At 46.2% G+C, this 13,119-nt stretch overlaps 1 protein-coding gene across 3 annotated transcripts in view; it reads right to left on the minus strand.

Moving 5' to 3' along the window:
* ALDH7A1 (aldehyde dehydrogenase 7 family member A1) overlaps positions 1-12,629 on the minus strand; it is a 63,869-nt gene extending 51,240 nt beyond the window's left edge. For all 3 annotated transcript variants that reach the window (XM_027770689.1, XM_027770688.1, XM_006145525.3), the window contains exons 1-3: positions 12,398-12,629; positions 10,744-10,797; positions 10,148-10,213 (exon numbers count right to left, since the gene is read on the minus strand). In XM_027770689.1, coding sequence (XP_027626490.1) covers positions 10,148-10,213; positions 10,744-10,797; positions 12,398-12,589 — 312 coding nt within the window. In that variant the 5' untranslated portion in view covers positions 12,590-12,629. The remainder of the gene's footprint in view (positions 1-10,147; positions 10,214-10,743; positions 10,798-12,397) is intronic.
* Between the last annotated feature and the right edge of the window lie 490 nt (positions 12,630-13,119).

The following is a 13,119-nucleotide window of genomic DNA, read 5'->3' on the forward strand; positions in this document are numbered from 1 at the left end:
AGGGGCAAGCTCCCAGATTTGGATTCAAATTGCAGTCGGCCATGTGGGGATTCCGGCACCTTAACCACCATGCCACCTGCTTTCCCCTTTAGTAACTTTTTTTTTCTTTTTTAAAAAAAAAGAATTCTTTTATTTAACTTTATTTATTTATTTTAATTTACCAAAGAGGAACCGAATAAGAGAGACAGAGAAAGTAAGAAAGCCATCAGGTCCAAGAGTCGAACCACAGTCGGTCATGTGGGAGCCCAGTGCCCTTAACCATGATGCTACCTGCCAGCCATGCAGTAACTTAATTTTAAGATTACAGAGGAGAGCCAACCGATGGCCTGGCAGTTAAAGCAGCTGGATCCCACAAGGCTGACCACACAGTTAAAACCCTGAACCTACAGCTTAAAAAACATGTCAGGCATGTGGCATTACCATGCCCCACTGGAGGATGCTTCCTTGCTTTCCTTCTTTTTTCTCTGTGTCTCTCCAGCATGTGTATGTACCTTCTGGTTATGTGCCCTATAACAATTAAATATAAAGTAAAGGGGCTGGCAGGTGGTGTGGTGGTTAAAGGCACTGGATTCCCACATGGCCAACCGCAGTTAGAGTCCCAGACCTGGCAGCTTGCTTTCTGGCTTTCCTTTTTCCTCTCTTTCTGTCTCTCTTTGGTCAAATTTAAAAAATAAGAAGAACAAACAAAATTAAATAGTTGGTTTTTTTTTTTTATTTTTTTTTTAGGGAACCAGCAGTTAGCGTAATGGCTATGTCGCTGGACTCCCACGTAGTCGACCGCGGTTCGTGTCCCGGACCCGGTGGCTTAAAACTCACGCTGGGCGCGTGTGCGTGCGTGCCCAAGATCCCGAGAGGAGGATGGAGGAGAAGGGATTGCGGCGTGACCATCCCCCCTGGGGGGTGATTTCTCGCTTTCTGTCTCTATGTCTCTCTCTGTCTGTCTGGCGAACGCACGCGCCCTACAGTGAAAATCTCTCAAAAAAAAAAAAATTTTTTTTTAAAAATAAATAAATGACCAGCACAGGACTGGTAAGCCACAGACCAGTCATAAATGGAATACTCTAAAAAAATAAAGTGCATTCTAAGGAAAAATATCTTAGAATAGAAAACTGCAAAGTAATGCATCTGATAAGTAAACTTTTGCTTAAATTTGGAGGAATATACACCAAGTAGTTAAGAATACTAATTTCTGGGGGCTGTCAGGTGGCGTGGTGGTTAAGGCATTGGACTCCCATATGGCCAACTGAGGTTTGAGTCCTGGACCAGGTGGCTAGCTTTCTCACTTTTCTTTCCTCTCTCACTCTCCCTGTGTCTCTCTCTGGTCAAATTAAAAAATAATAATAATGGGACCAACAGTTGGCACAATGGCTATGTCGCGGGACTCTCATGTAGTCAACCACAGTTCAAGTCCCGGACCTGGTAGATTAAACTCAAACCAGGTGAGTGTGCGTGCGTGCCTAAGATCCTGAGAGGAGAATGGAGAAGGGATTTCGGCGTGACCATCCCCTGGGGGATAATTTCTTGCTTTCTGTCTCTCTGTCTTTCTGGCGAGCGCACGCATCCTATAGCAAAACCTCTCCAAAATAATAATAATATTAAGTAAAATGAAATAAAATAAAATGCTTCTTTAAAAACTAATGAAAAAACAAAATTAAAAATCTTAAAAAAAGAACAGGAATTTCTGAAGAGTGAAATTAAAACGTTTTCATTCTCCATATTTTATGTCTGTAATATTTGCCATTTTTACAATACATGCCCTCTGTCAAAAACTAAATAAAAACTTGTAACATTGACTGACTCAGCACAGATCCCGTTCATCTAGCACACGAAGTGAGTTCAATAATGCTTCGATTTAATTTGGCCAGCACAGTTATATTTAGAAAAGTTGGTTCATTTCAATTCAGAATGGTCAGTACATGTGGTCCTTCACTTTCCATTTGGGGGGTATTGTGTTCAGTCTTCCAACAAATAATTAGGGCATACTCTCTATGTGCAAGACACAGTGCTAACCCCTGGAGACACTACTGCAAACAAGGCAGCTGCAACTTCTTAAAATTGTATTTATTATTATTATTATTATTATTATTATTATTATTATTTTAATTTGACCAGAGAGAAACAAAAAGTAAGAGAGCGAACCGAAAGGGCCGGGACTCGAACTGCAGTCGGCCATGTGAGAGTCCAGTGCCTTTACCACCCCACCTGCTAGCCCCAGGCAGCTGCAGCCCTTGCTCCCTAGCACTGACGGTGTGGTGGGGATGGAGACAAGCAACAAGCATGGACAAGCCGGTGTAGTCAATGCCACACGGTGGGGAAGCCAGACTCCAGCCGGAGCACTCAGAGTTAACTCGGCCTCTCACAGGTTCTCTGTGCTCAGCTTCAGCTGACAGAAAAGAAAGGCACTTTTTATAAACTACACGTTTAAACTTTGTTTCCATGTCTCTTAGCAGAAAAATGGTTGGTTGCCTTGAAAAATTCCAAGATGAACTCAAATGAACTACATGAAACAGGGATTTGTCCTAACACAGGCAAGGCCAGCCAAAAGGGCCGGAGCCAAGCAGCAGTTGCCTGCACAGGGAGGACCCAGGAGAGGGCGTGCAGACAGACGGATGGGGCGCCCACTGCCTCTCTGCATCCCTGCCCCACTGGCAGGAGCCCAGAGGCACAGTTAGGAAAAGCGCGGCCTCTTCTCTAAACATTGAACTCTGTTGCTTAACTCACTCTAACAAGTAGGATCCCCACGTGATTCTATTACCCCGGGAAAGCGATCTATACCTAGCACTCCTACGCTGCGGTGTCTAAAAAGTAGAATGGCATGCAAAGGGATGGCAGGTGCAGAGCCTGGCATTGTGGGGCCAGAGCAGGCTGCTGGACAGATCCCGGGTATGAAAACAGCAACAACTGGGACCAGCAGTTAGCTAATGGCTATGTCGCTGGACTCCCATGTAGCTGACCGTGGTTCGAGTCCCAGATCCGGTGGCTTAAACTCATGCCAGGCGCATGTGCATGCATGCCCAAGACCCTGAGAGGAGAGTGGAGGAGAAGAAACTATGGTGTGGCCAACCCCCAGAGGGTGATTTCTCGCTTTCTGTCTCTCTGTCTCTGTCTTTCTGGCAAGTGCACGTGCCCTCTCTCTTGGTTTCTGGGACGTGGCCTGGCACTAAAAAAAAAAAAAAAAAAAAAAAAAAGCAACAACAAAAAAGTACAGCACAGTATTGAAGAAAGGTACCGAGTCAGCTGCCACCCCCCCAGGACAAGGCCAAGCTCAGGAAACAACAAAACTCTGAATTCATACAAACTCTTATTCTGGTTTTTTGTTGTTGTTATTGTTTACTTTTTTTTACTTATTCCTATAGGGCATGTGCACTCGCATGAGAGAGAGACACAGAGAAAGGGAAACTGAGAAATCACCCCCAGGGGGAGGGAGGACTGAACACGCCACACTCTTCTCCCTTCTCTCTCAGGACTTTGGGCATGCACACGTGCACCTGGTATGGTTTTTCAGGCCGCCAGGTCCAGGGTGTGAACCTTGCAATCAGTCATGGGGGATCCAGCACCTAATCACCCTACTACCTGCTGGTCATAAACTCTTTTCTCAAACATTTACCCATAATAAATAGACAAAAACAAATGCTTTTGGTCGAAAGACTGCACTAAGTTTCAGGACCAGCAGATGGCATATGGTTACACCACTGAACTCCAACATGGCAGACTGCAGTTTGAGTCCCGGACCCAGCAGCTTGAAATACACACCAGGAGCATGTGCGTGTGTGTGTAAGATCCCAAGAAGAGAATGGAGAAGAGGGGATTGCAGAGTGACCATCCCCCCGAGAGGGTGATTTCTCACTTTCTCTCTGTCTCTCTCTGCTGTCCATGCCTATTAAAAAAAACTCTTGGGAACCAGCAGTTAGTGTAATGGCTATGTCGCTGGACTTGGTCGACCACGGTTCGCGTCCCGGACCCAGTGGCTTGGAACTCACACCGGGCGTGTGTGCATGCATGCCCAAGATCCCAAGAGGAGAATGGAGGAAAAGGGATTGCAGCATGACCATCCCCCCTGGGAGGTGATTTCTCGCATTCTGTCTCTATGTCTCTCTGTCTGTCTGGCGAGTGCACGTGCCCTATAGCGAAAACCTCTCCAAAAAAAAAAGTCAGAATGACAGCAATGTGAGGTCTAGTCCCTTAACCACTATGCCATCTGCTGGCCTTGTGCTGTTTTTGTTTTGTTTTGTGTTTTTTACTTTTATCTTCTTTTTAAACAGTTTTTGCCACCAGCAGAGTAAGAGATGTACTTCTTTTGTGCAAGATAAATGTTGGGGTAAAAAGTTGGTCTATAGGGACCAGCAGGTGGCATGGTGGTTGAGGCACTGGACACTCCCATATGACCGACCAGGGTTCAAGTCTTGGACCTGGTGGCTTGCTTTCTCACCTTTCCTCTCTCTCTCTATCACTCTGTCCCTATCTGGTCAAATTAAAATGAAAAATAAATAATAAAATAAAGTTAAATAAAATAATGCTTAAAAAAAAAAAAGAACTTGCTTTATTAGCGTACAAAATTGTATATGTAAAGAATGAACCTAATCTGGGACCAGCAGCTGGTGTAATAGCCATGTTGCCGGACTCTCATGTAGTCAACTGCAGTTCGAGTCCCAGGCCTGGTGGCTTAAACTCACACCAGGTGCATGTGTGTGCATGGCCAAGATCCCGAGAGGAGAATGGAGGAGAAGGGACTGCGTCGTGGCCATCCCCCCTGGGGGGTGATTTCTTGCTTTCTGTCTCTCTGTCTTTCTGGCGAGCGCACGTACCCTACAACAAAAACCTCTCCCCAAAAAAAGAAAAAGAATGAACCTAATCTAAGTTTCTTACTTTCCCTTTCTCTTTCGCTCTCTAGCTCTGTCCCTCTAAATAAATAAAATAAATAAAGTTAAAGAAAATTATTATTTTTTTAAAAAGGCTATTAATTTAAAAAAAAAAAAAAACCAAGAACATGGGGCCAGTAGGTGGCATAGTGGTTGTGGCGCTGGACTCTCACATGGCCAGTCCGTTTGAGGTCCAGGACCAGCAGCTTGCCAGCGGCTTGAAACTCACACCGGGCACACGTGCCCAAAATCCCAAGAGGATGGAGGAAAGGGACTGCAGTGCAACCATCGCCCCAGGGGGTGGCTTCTTGCTTTCTCTCTCTGTCTCCCTTTGTGTCTCTGGCGAGCACATGTGTCCTATAGAACAAATCTCAACACAGGACCAGCAGATGGCATAATGGTTACATTACTGGACTCCCACATAGTAGACCATGGTTCAACTCCCAGATCCGCAGCTTAAAACTCATGCCAGGCATGTGTGTGTGCATGTCCAAAATCCCAAGAGGAGAATAGAACAGAAGGGATTATGGTGTGGTCATTCCCCCTGGGGGGAGTGATTTCTTGCTTCCTGTCTCTCTGACTCTGTCTCTCCGGCAAGTGATACATGCCCTGTAACAAAATCTCGTTAAAAAAAAAAAGTACAGAAAAAAATTATTAAAAAACTATGCAGCGCGGAACCAGCAGTTAGCGCGTAATGGCTATGTCGCTGGAATCCCACATAGTCGACCGCGGTTCGCGTCCTGGACCCGGTGGCTTAAAACTCACTCCGGGCGCACGTGCGTGCCCAAGATCCCGAGAGGAGAATGGAGGAGAAGGGATTGTGGCGTGGCCATCCTCCCTGGGGGGTGATTTCTCGCTTTCTGTCTCTCTCTCTCTCTGTCTGGCAAGCGCACGCACCCTATAGTGAAAAACATCTCAAAGAAAAAAAAAAAAAACTATGCAGCGGGGGACCAGCAGTTAGGGTAATGGCTATATGGCTATGTCACTGGACTCCCATGTAATCGACCGTGGTTCAAGTCCCGGACCCAGTCGCTTAAAAAACTCACACCGGGCGCATGTGCGTGCATGCCCAAGATCCTGAGAGGAGAATGTAGGAGAAGGGATTGCGGCGTGGCCATCCCCCCGGGGGGTAATTTCTCACTTTCTGTCTCTGTCTCTGTCTGTCTGGCGAGCGCACGCGCACCTATAGCAAAAACCTCTCAAAAAAAAAAAAAAAAAAGAGAATGGTCAATTTAATGGATTTACAACTCTCTGTCTCTCTCTGTCTTTCTGGCGAGCATACACACCCTATAGCAAAAACCTCTCCAAAAAAAAATTAAAAACTACGCAGCAGGGCCAGCAGATGGTGTGGTGGTTAAGCTATTGGACTCCCACATGGCCAACCATGGGTCAAATCCTGGAACTGGAGACTTGCTTTCAATTTCCATCTCTCTCTGATCAAAATAGAATGAAAAATAATAATAATAAATAAAAATTTAAATAAAATAATTTTTTAAAATTATGCAGCAACTTTAGGCTAGTGAGAAGATAATCACAATTCACAAAACTTTACACACATTATATATATATATATATGTGTGTGTGTGTGTGTAATAATCACAACCATGGAATAGAGGTATAAGAGACTGGAAGACAATGCACCAAAATTCTAGTAATCGTTTTATTGAGGAAGTTAAGATAAAGGGATTGAATTTGATTATCCTCATACTGCATAATTTTTTTTAATTGCCAGAGGGCATATGTGCTCACCAGAAAGAGATAAGACGAGGTTAAAGCATTCCCCACCAGGGCAGTCACACCGCGGTCCCTCCTCCATTTCTCCACACCGTCGGGATTTGGGGCACGCATGCGTATGTACTTGGTACGTTTTTCAAGCCACAGGGGCTGAGATTTGAACCATGCAGTGGGCCATATGGGAGCCTGCTTCCTTAAACACTAGGCTATGGGACCAGCCTCCATCATTCCTTTTTATTAATAAAAAATACATATTACTTTTATTATCAGAAACTTTTTTTGTTTTCAGAGTTTTGCTATAGAACACATGTGCTCACCAGAGACAGAAAGTCAGAAAGTGAGAAATCACCCCCCAGGGAAGATGGCCACGCCGCAATCCCTTCTCCTCTTGGGATTTTGGGCATGTACGCACAAGTACCCAGCATGAGTTTCAAATGACCAGGTCCAGGACTCAAACCACAGTTGACTACGTGGGAGTCCAGCAATGTAATCATGATGCCATCGCTGGTTCCCCAGAAGTTCTTTTTTAAAACCACACATGACACCGGTTTGGTCACTACTCTCTATCTAGGTAGGGTGAACTTTACCGAGCACCCTGTTCACTTGTGGAAGTGCTATGTTTCTGACCAAGGATGCTGTAATGGAGCGCTGAGTCTAATTTATATCCAAATTAGGTAAAGTAGAGGAAAAAAGTTTTCATGCTTTGCACAAAGAAAATACTTCAACCAATCCACAGCTCTCTTGAAGTGTGATCCTCTCCTGCCTACCCCACCCCCTTGCAATCGCTGACTCAAAAACACCGTGGCATGGAGGCCAGCAGGACCCCATGAGGTCCACCATGACGGAGTCCTGTCCCCAGCAGCTTGAAAATCATGCCAGGCATGTGTGCATGCATGCCCAAAATCCCGAGAGGAGAATGAACTGCAGCGTGGCCATCTCCCCAGGGGGTGACTTCTCACTTTCCCTTTCTGTCCCTCTCTGTCCATCTCCAACAAGTGCACGTGCCCTATGGCAAAAAAACAAACAAACAAAAAACCCCTGTGACTCAGCAGTGCCAAACCCTGTCCTAAGTGGTTTTCTAACTCAAATGTATGAGGCTCGCCTCGTGCCTGGCTCTCCTGCAATCACATTAAATGATTAACTCCTTTAACTCTGACTCTGACCCCTGGAGGTAGCACTCTCCACCTCCACCCCCCACACACAGGGGCACGTGCTTACTGTAGAGAAACAGACAGAGGGAAACTGAGATGGGGGTGCACTGCAATCCCTTCTCCTCCATTCTCCTCTCAGGATTTTGGACACGCATGCACACACATGCACCCAGTATGGTTTACAAGCTGCCAGGTCTGGAACTTGAAAGATAGTGGACCATGTGGGAATCCAGTGCCTTAACCACCATGACGGTCCATCAGTCTCCCCTTTTACAAGACAAAAAGCGTTGAGGATGAGGGAGAAGAGGGATTGGGAATCTAGCCTACCCCTATTCTTCTTTACTCTCCCCTTCTTGCAGCCTGCCCTATGAGCGGGTCAGTGTGGCCCAGCCCTGCAGCAGTCAAAATTCTTACCTTTGCTCGTTAACCCCTGGAGAAGGCTCAGAGGCGAGGCAGAGTCTACCCCACAGCCTGGTCAGACAATCAAAAAGCGTGAGCCCCTATTCCTGAGGAAGAGATGCTGCCCTGCTCTTAAGACCAAGAATGTTGACAGGGGGCCAGCAGATGGCGTAATGGATATGTCACTAGACTCCCACATAGTTGACCGCGGTTTGAGTCCCGGACTCAGTGGCTTAAAACTCAAGCGAGGGGGGGCCAACAGGTGGTGTGGTGGTTAAGGTGGCTGGGCTACCACATAGGTAACTGTGGTTTGAGTCCCAGACCTGGCAGCTTGCTTTCTCACTTTCCTTCTCTCTCTCTGCCTCTCTCTGAGCAACATCAGTAAACTAACATAATGACAAGGAATAAAATTAAATACAATAATTCTTTAAAAAAAAAAAAAAAAAACTCAACCCAGGTACATGCGCGTGCATGCCCAAATTCCCGAGAGGAGAATGGAGGAGAAGGGATTGTGGCATGGCCATTCCCCTGGGGGGTGATTTCTTGCTTTCTGTCTCTGTCTCTCTTTAGCTCTCTGGCAAGTGCACGCGCCCTATAGCAAAGATCTCACTAAAAAAAATAATAATAATAATTAATGTTGACTATTGCAGGGATATCTCTGTCAGATAAATCTGGCAAGTTGGGCAGAGGAAAAACAGGTATTTTAGCATAGCTCGTCCATTCTCTGTTTGCTCAATTATGAATGCAGGTAACTTCAGTGGCAAATACAGTATTCATAGCTCAAGTTTAGACTACATGAGAACAGAGTTTTAATCCATCTGTAATGAGTTCTCCCTTGCTATCATGGGGGATTGGTTCCAGGACCCTGGAGGATACTAAAATCCTGAGGAATGCCCCAGTTCATTACATAAACGGCACAGCGTTTGCACAGGACCTGCACACACCTTCCTGTGCGGCTTAAATCACCTCATCTCTAGATTAATTATGACACCTAGAACAGTGTCAATTCTATGGAAATAGTTACTATGCTGTACTGGTTTTCCTTTTTTTTTTTTTTTTTTTTTTTTAAGAATTACTTTATTTGGGACCAGCAGTGGGCGTAATGGCTATGTCGCTGGACTTCCATGTAGTTGACCGCAGTTTGAGTCCCAGACCCGGTGGCTTAAACTCACGCTAGGTGCATGTGTGTGCGTGCCCAAGATCCCAAGAGGAGAATGGAGGAGAAGGGATTGCGGTGTGTCCATCCCCCCTGGGGGGGTGATTTCTCGCTTTCTGTCTCTCTGTCTTTCTGGTGAGCACACGCGCCCTATAGCAAAAACCTCTCAAAAAAAAAAAAAAAAAAGAATTACTTTATTTAACTTTATTTATTTATTCTAATTTGACCAGAGAGGTTCAGAGCAAGAAAGAGAGAGAGAGACAAAGCGAGAAAGCAAGTTGCCAGTCCAGGACTCAAACTGTGTCAGCCATGTGGGAGCCCAGTGCCCTTAACCACACCACCTGCTGACCGCCTGTATCGATTTTCTATTTATATCATTTTTATTGCCACATTGCAATTTGTTCCAAAATATTTTTAATTCACCGCTGGTTGAATCCGCAGATGTGGGCTGACTGGACCCATATGTTGAATGAAAATATGGAAAAAGCACTACCCTGGGACACGGCAAAGGTGTTCAGAACCCACCCATAACTACCTGCTTGTCAGATGTTTTTTTTTTTTTAAGATTTTTGCCATAGGGTGCATGCACTTGATGGGGGTGGAGGGGAAGGACAAGAAATCATCCCCCAGAGGGATGGCCATGCTGCAATCCCTTCTCAGATGTTGGGCACACACACACACACATCCAGCCACCAGGTCTGGAACTTGAACCATGGCTGGCCATGAGGGAGTCCAGAGCCATAACCGCCACTCCACCTGCTGGCCCAGATGTGTGCTATTCATTACAGTTACCACAGGCCACCGCTTGGGGGCCTCTCCGTACAGTGGACAATGAAGGCCATACTTACATCGGCCCAGACTTTCCAGGCTTCTCTTGCTTTCTTTACGGTCTCTTCATAGTCCACCATACTGGCCTATATTAAACATTACGGGGAGGAAAAGGGGAAAAGGAAAGAGAGTGATGACCCTTGCAGAACACAAATACTTTTGGAAAAGAACTGGTAAATCTCTGAGCATCCTTAAGATTTACGATTGAGAATGATTTCCACAATCTACACTTCTAAAAATCGACTTGAACCAAGCAAGACAGGTAAGAATCCAGAATTTTAAAACCTTGCTTTTCAAAGCAAAGGCCATTAGAAGCCTTACTCGGGAACACCTGAGACATCTTAGAATTACAGAACTCAGACTCCAGTCTGAACTTAAGGCCTCAGAAACTTCATTCTAACAAGTCCTCAACCCCCTCTAATCTCTGTGGCTGTCCTTCCCTAGGGCACACCACCACCCAGAACAGACAACTTCCCTCAGACATTCTCCAGTATCAGAGGGAAAACAGGCCCCTTACTCCTTACATTTGTAATTTCACATTGTTCTTGACCTGCCCTACAGGCTTCTGCCTCTAAAGAAAGCTCACCAAGTTTTAAAACTTACTTTTAAAACTTACCTGTCGAACTCTCGCTATTGGTTCATTGTTAGCAGGACAATAGGTCGTAATAACCTTAAAACAAAAAGATGAGCATCATATATAGAAAAGTTATCCCTTCCAAATTAAGAGAACAGACCAAAGGGGGTGGGGGAGACAAAGGAAAATAAGACTTACATAATGTCCGAACTCAGAACTTTTAAGTTCACTTCTGTTACAAATAAGCCACTCTACAGAAGTGGAGTCTGTCTGGTTTTCTCCTCCTTATAGAGATCTTTGACGTCTTTGGTAAGGCTTATTCCTAGAGTCTTTCGTTTCTGACCTAAACATTAGGAACCACCTTTCTGCAAAATATTCCACCTAAACATCCTAACAAATATATGAACTGGGTCAACACAAACTGCAGAGCTCAGGTCAACTAGAAAGAGCAAATCAGGGGACAGTAAGTTATGTGATGGTTAAGGTGCTGGGTCCCACACAACCAACTCTGGGGTTCAAGTCCTGAACCCGGCAGCTTGAAAAAGACGCCCAGCATCTGTGCACGTGTGTGTGTGTGTGTGTGTGTGTGTGTGTGTGTGTCCCCAAAATCCCCAGAAGAGAATAAAGAAGGGATCATGGGGGCTGGCAGGTGGCATGGTGGATGAGGCGCTGGATTCCCACATGGCTGACTAAGGTTCCAGTCCCAGACCTGGTAGCTTGCTTTCTCACTCTCTCCTTCTCTGTTTCTCTCTGGTCAAATTGAAGGCTGTTAATAGTAAATAAAATAAAGTAAATAATTAAAAAAAAAAAAAAAAAAGAAGGGATCATTGTATGGGCAGTCCCCCTGGGGAGTGCTCTCTCACTTCCCCTCTGTGTTTCTGTCTGTCTCAGAATAGTAAACACCTTATGAAAAAAAAAAAAATCGAAAAAATCTGAAAGAGAAAAATCAAAGTTTGGCTACAAAAGCCTTTAGGAGAGGGTCTTTTTAGAGTCTAATCATTAAAAATGCCACGAGGTAAATGGGGTAGAAATACCAATTAAAATTGGCATTTTAATTGGCACAATTCATATTGATTAAACAATTGAACAATTAAAAGTCACTCAAATTTTCTTCTAAAAGCTGCCATTTCTATGCGACTTCCTAAAAGTAAGATTACCTTTCTTTCCCTGTGTATTCGTCAAGACATTTTAGCGAGCGCCAGGCATGCTGTTAAGCTCTGGCCAACGGAGAAACGCTGAAAATCCCGACAGGATTTCAGCAAGTCGGAGCATGCAAACTCCAAAGGGTTTTGGAAGGCAGAGGGACTAAAACTACACGGCGGAACGTTACCTGCGGCGCACGCCACATCTGCAGAGCCACCGTCGAGCTCAAAATTAGGATCAGCCGCACGGCTAAGCGGGTGACTTTTCTCACTACAAACCCCGAGACCAGTGGGCCTAAAATTCCAAGTATGTGTGGGCAGTGTGGCCCCCTGCCAGCTCCAAAATGACTTCGAAACGCCTTAGCACACGCAAAGACCTAAAATCTGTTTTTCTTTTAAAGGCACCTTCCATGAGAAAACTTTTACAGGGCAGCGCCACAACTTCCCATCTGGTCCACCCGCCCGCGGCGCCAGCGGCGACTCGTGCAGAGCCCTACCCGCCCGGCCTCCCGGGGCGAGCCCAGGCTGCAGAGATTTCCCGGGCGCCCGCCTACCTCTCCCCGGCCGCCCCAGCTTCCATTATACACGCCCTCGTTTTCCTCGCGGAGCCCCAGCTCTTTCAGCCAAGCGTACTGGGGCTGATTGATCAGCAGAGTGGACATGAAGGCGGCAGGCCTGTTCCAAGGTCCCGGGAGCTGGCTGGTCTTTGCGGCGTGCACACAGATCGCTCGGGGCAGCCGCCACATACTGAGCCCTGGGCCTGCGCTGGGCCTGCGAGGGGGGCAGCGGCTGAAATAGAGCCCCGCCCCCCGCCCGGGAGAGCCCATTGGACAGGTCCGGCCCCGCCCTCGGACACGCCCCCTGCCACCGCCCGGCCCAAGCCCCGAGGAGCAAGGAGTTTTAACCTGGTCTGGACCAATCGGGGGCCGCAGGGTGGCAGCGAGAGGGCTACTGCCATCTGCTGCAAGGCGCGGGGCACCGCGGCACCGGCTAGGAAATCCTTTCTCCACGCATGGAGTCACCCGGCCATCGTGTTAAATGCACATTCTGATTCAGTGGGACGGATCTGGAGTCTAAAAAGCTACATTTCTTTTCTTTCCTTTTCTTTTAAGAATTATTTATTTAACTTTATTTTATTTATTTGTTATTTTTTAAATTTGACCAGAGAGGGGGACCAGCAGTTGGTGTAATGGCTATGCTGCTCGACTCCCATGTAGTCGACTGCAGTTCAAGTCCCCAACCGGTGGCTTAATTCATGCCTGGTGAGTGTGCGTGC

The sequence above is a fragment of the Tupaia chinensis genome, unplaced genomic scaffold (assembly GCF_000334495.1).
Source record: "Tupaia chinensis unplaced genomic scaffold, TupChi_1.0 Scaffold000152_1, whole genome shotgun sequence".
Taxonomy (NCBI): domain Eukaryota; kingdom Metazoa; phylum Chordata; class Mammalia; order Scandentia; family Tupaiidae; genus Tupaia; species Tupaia belangeri.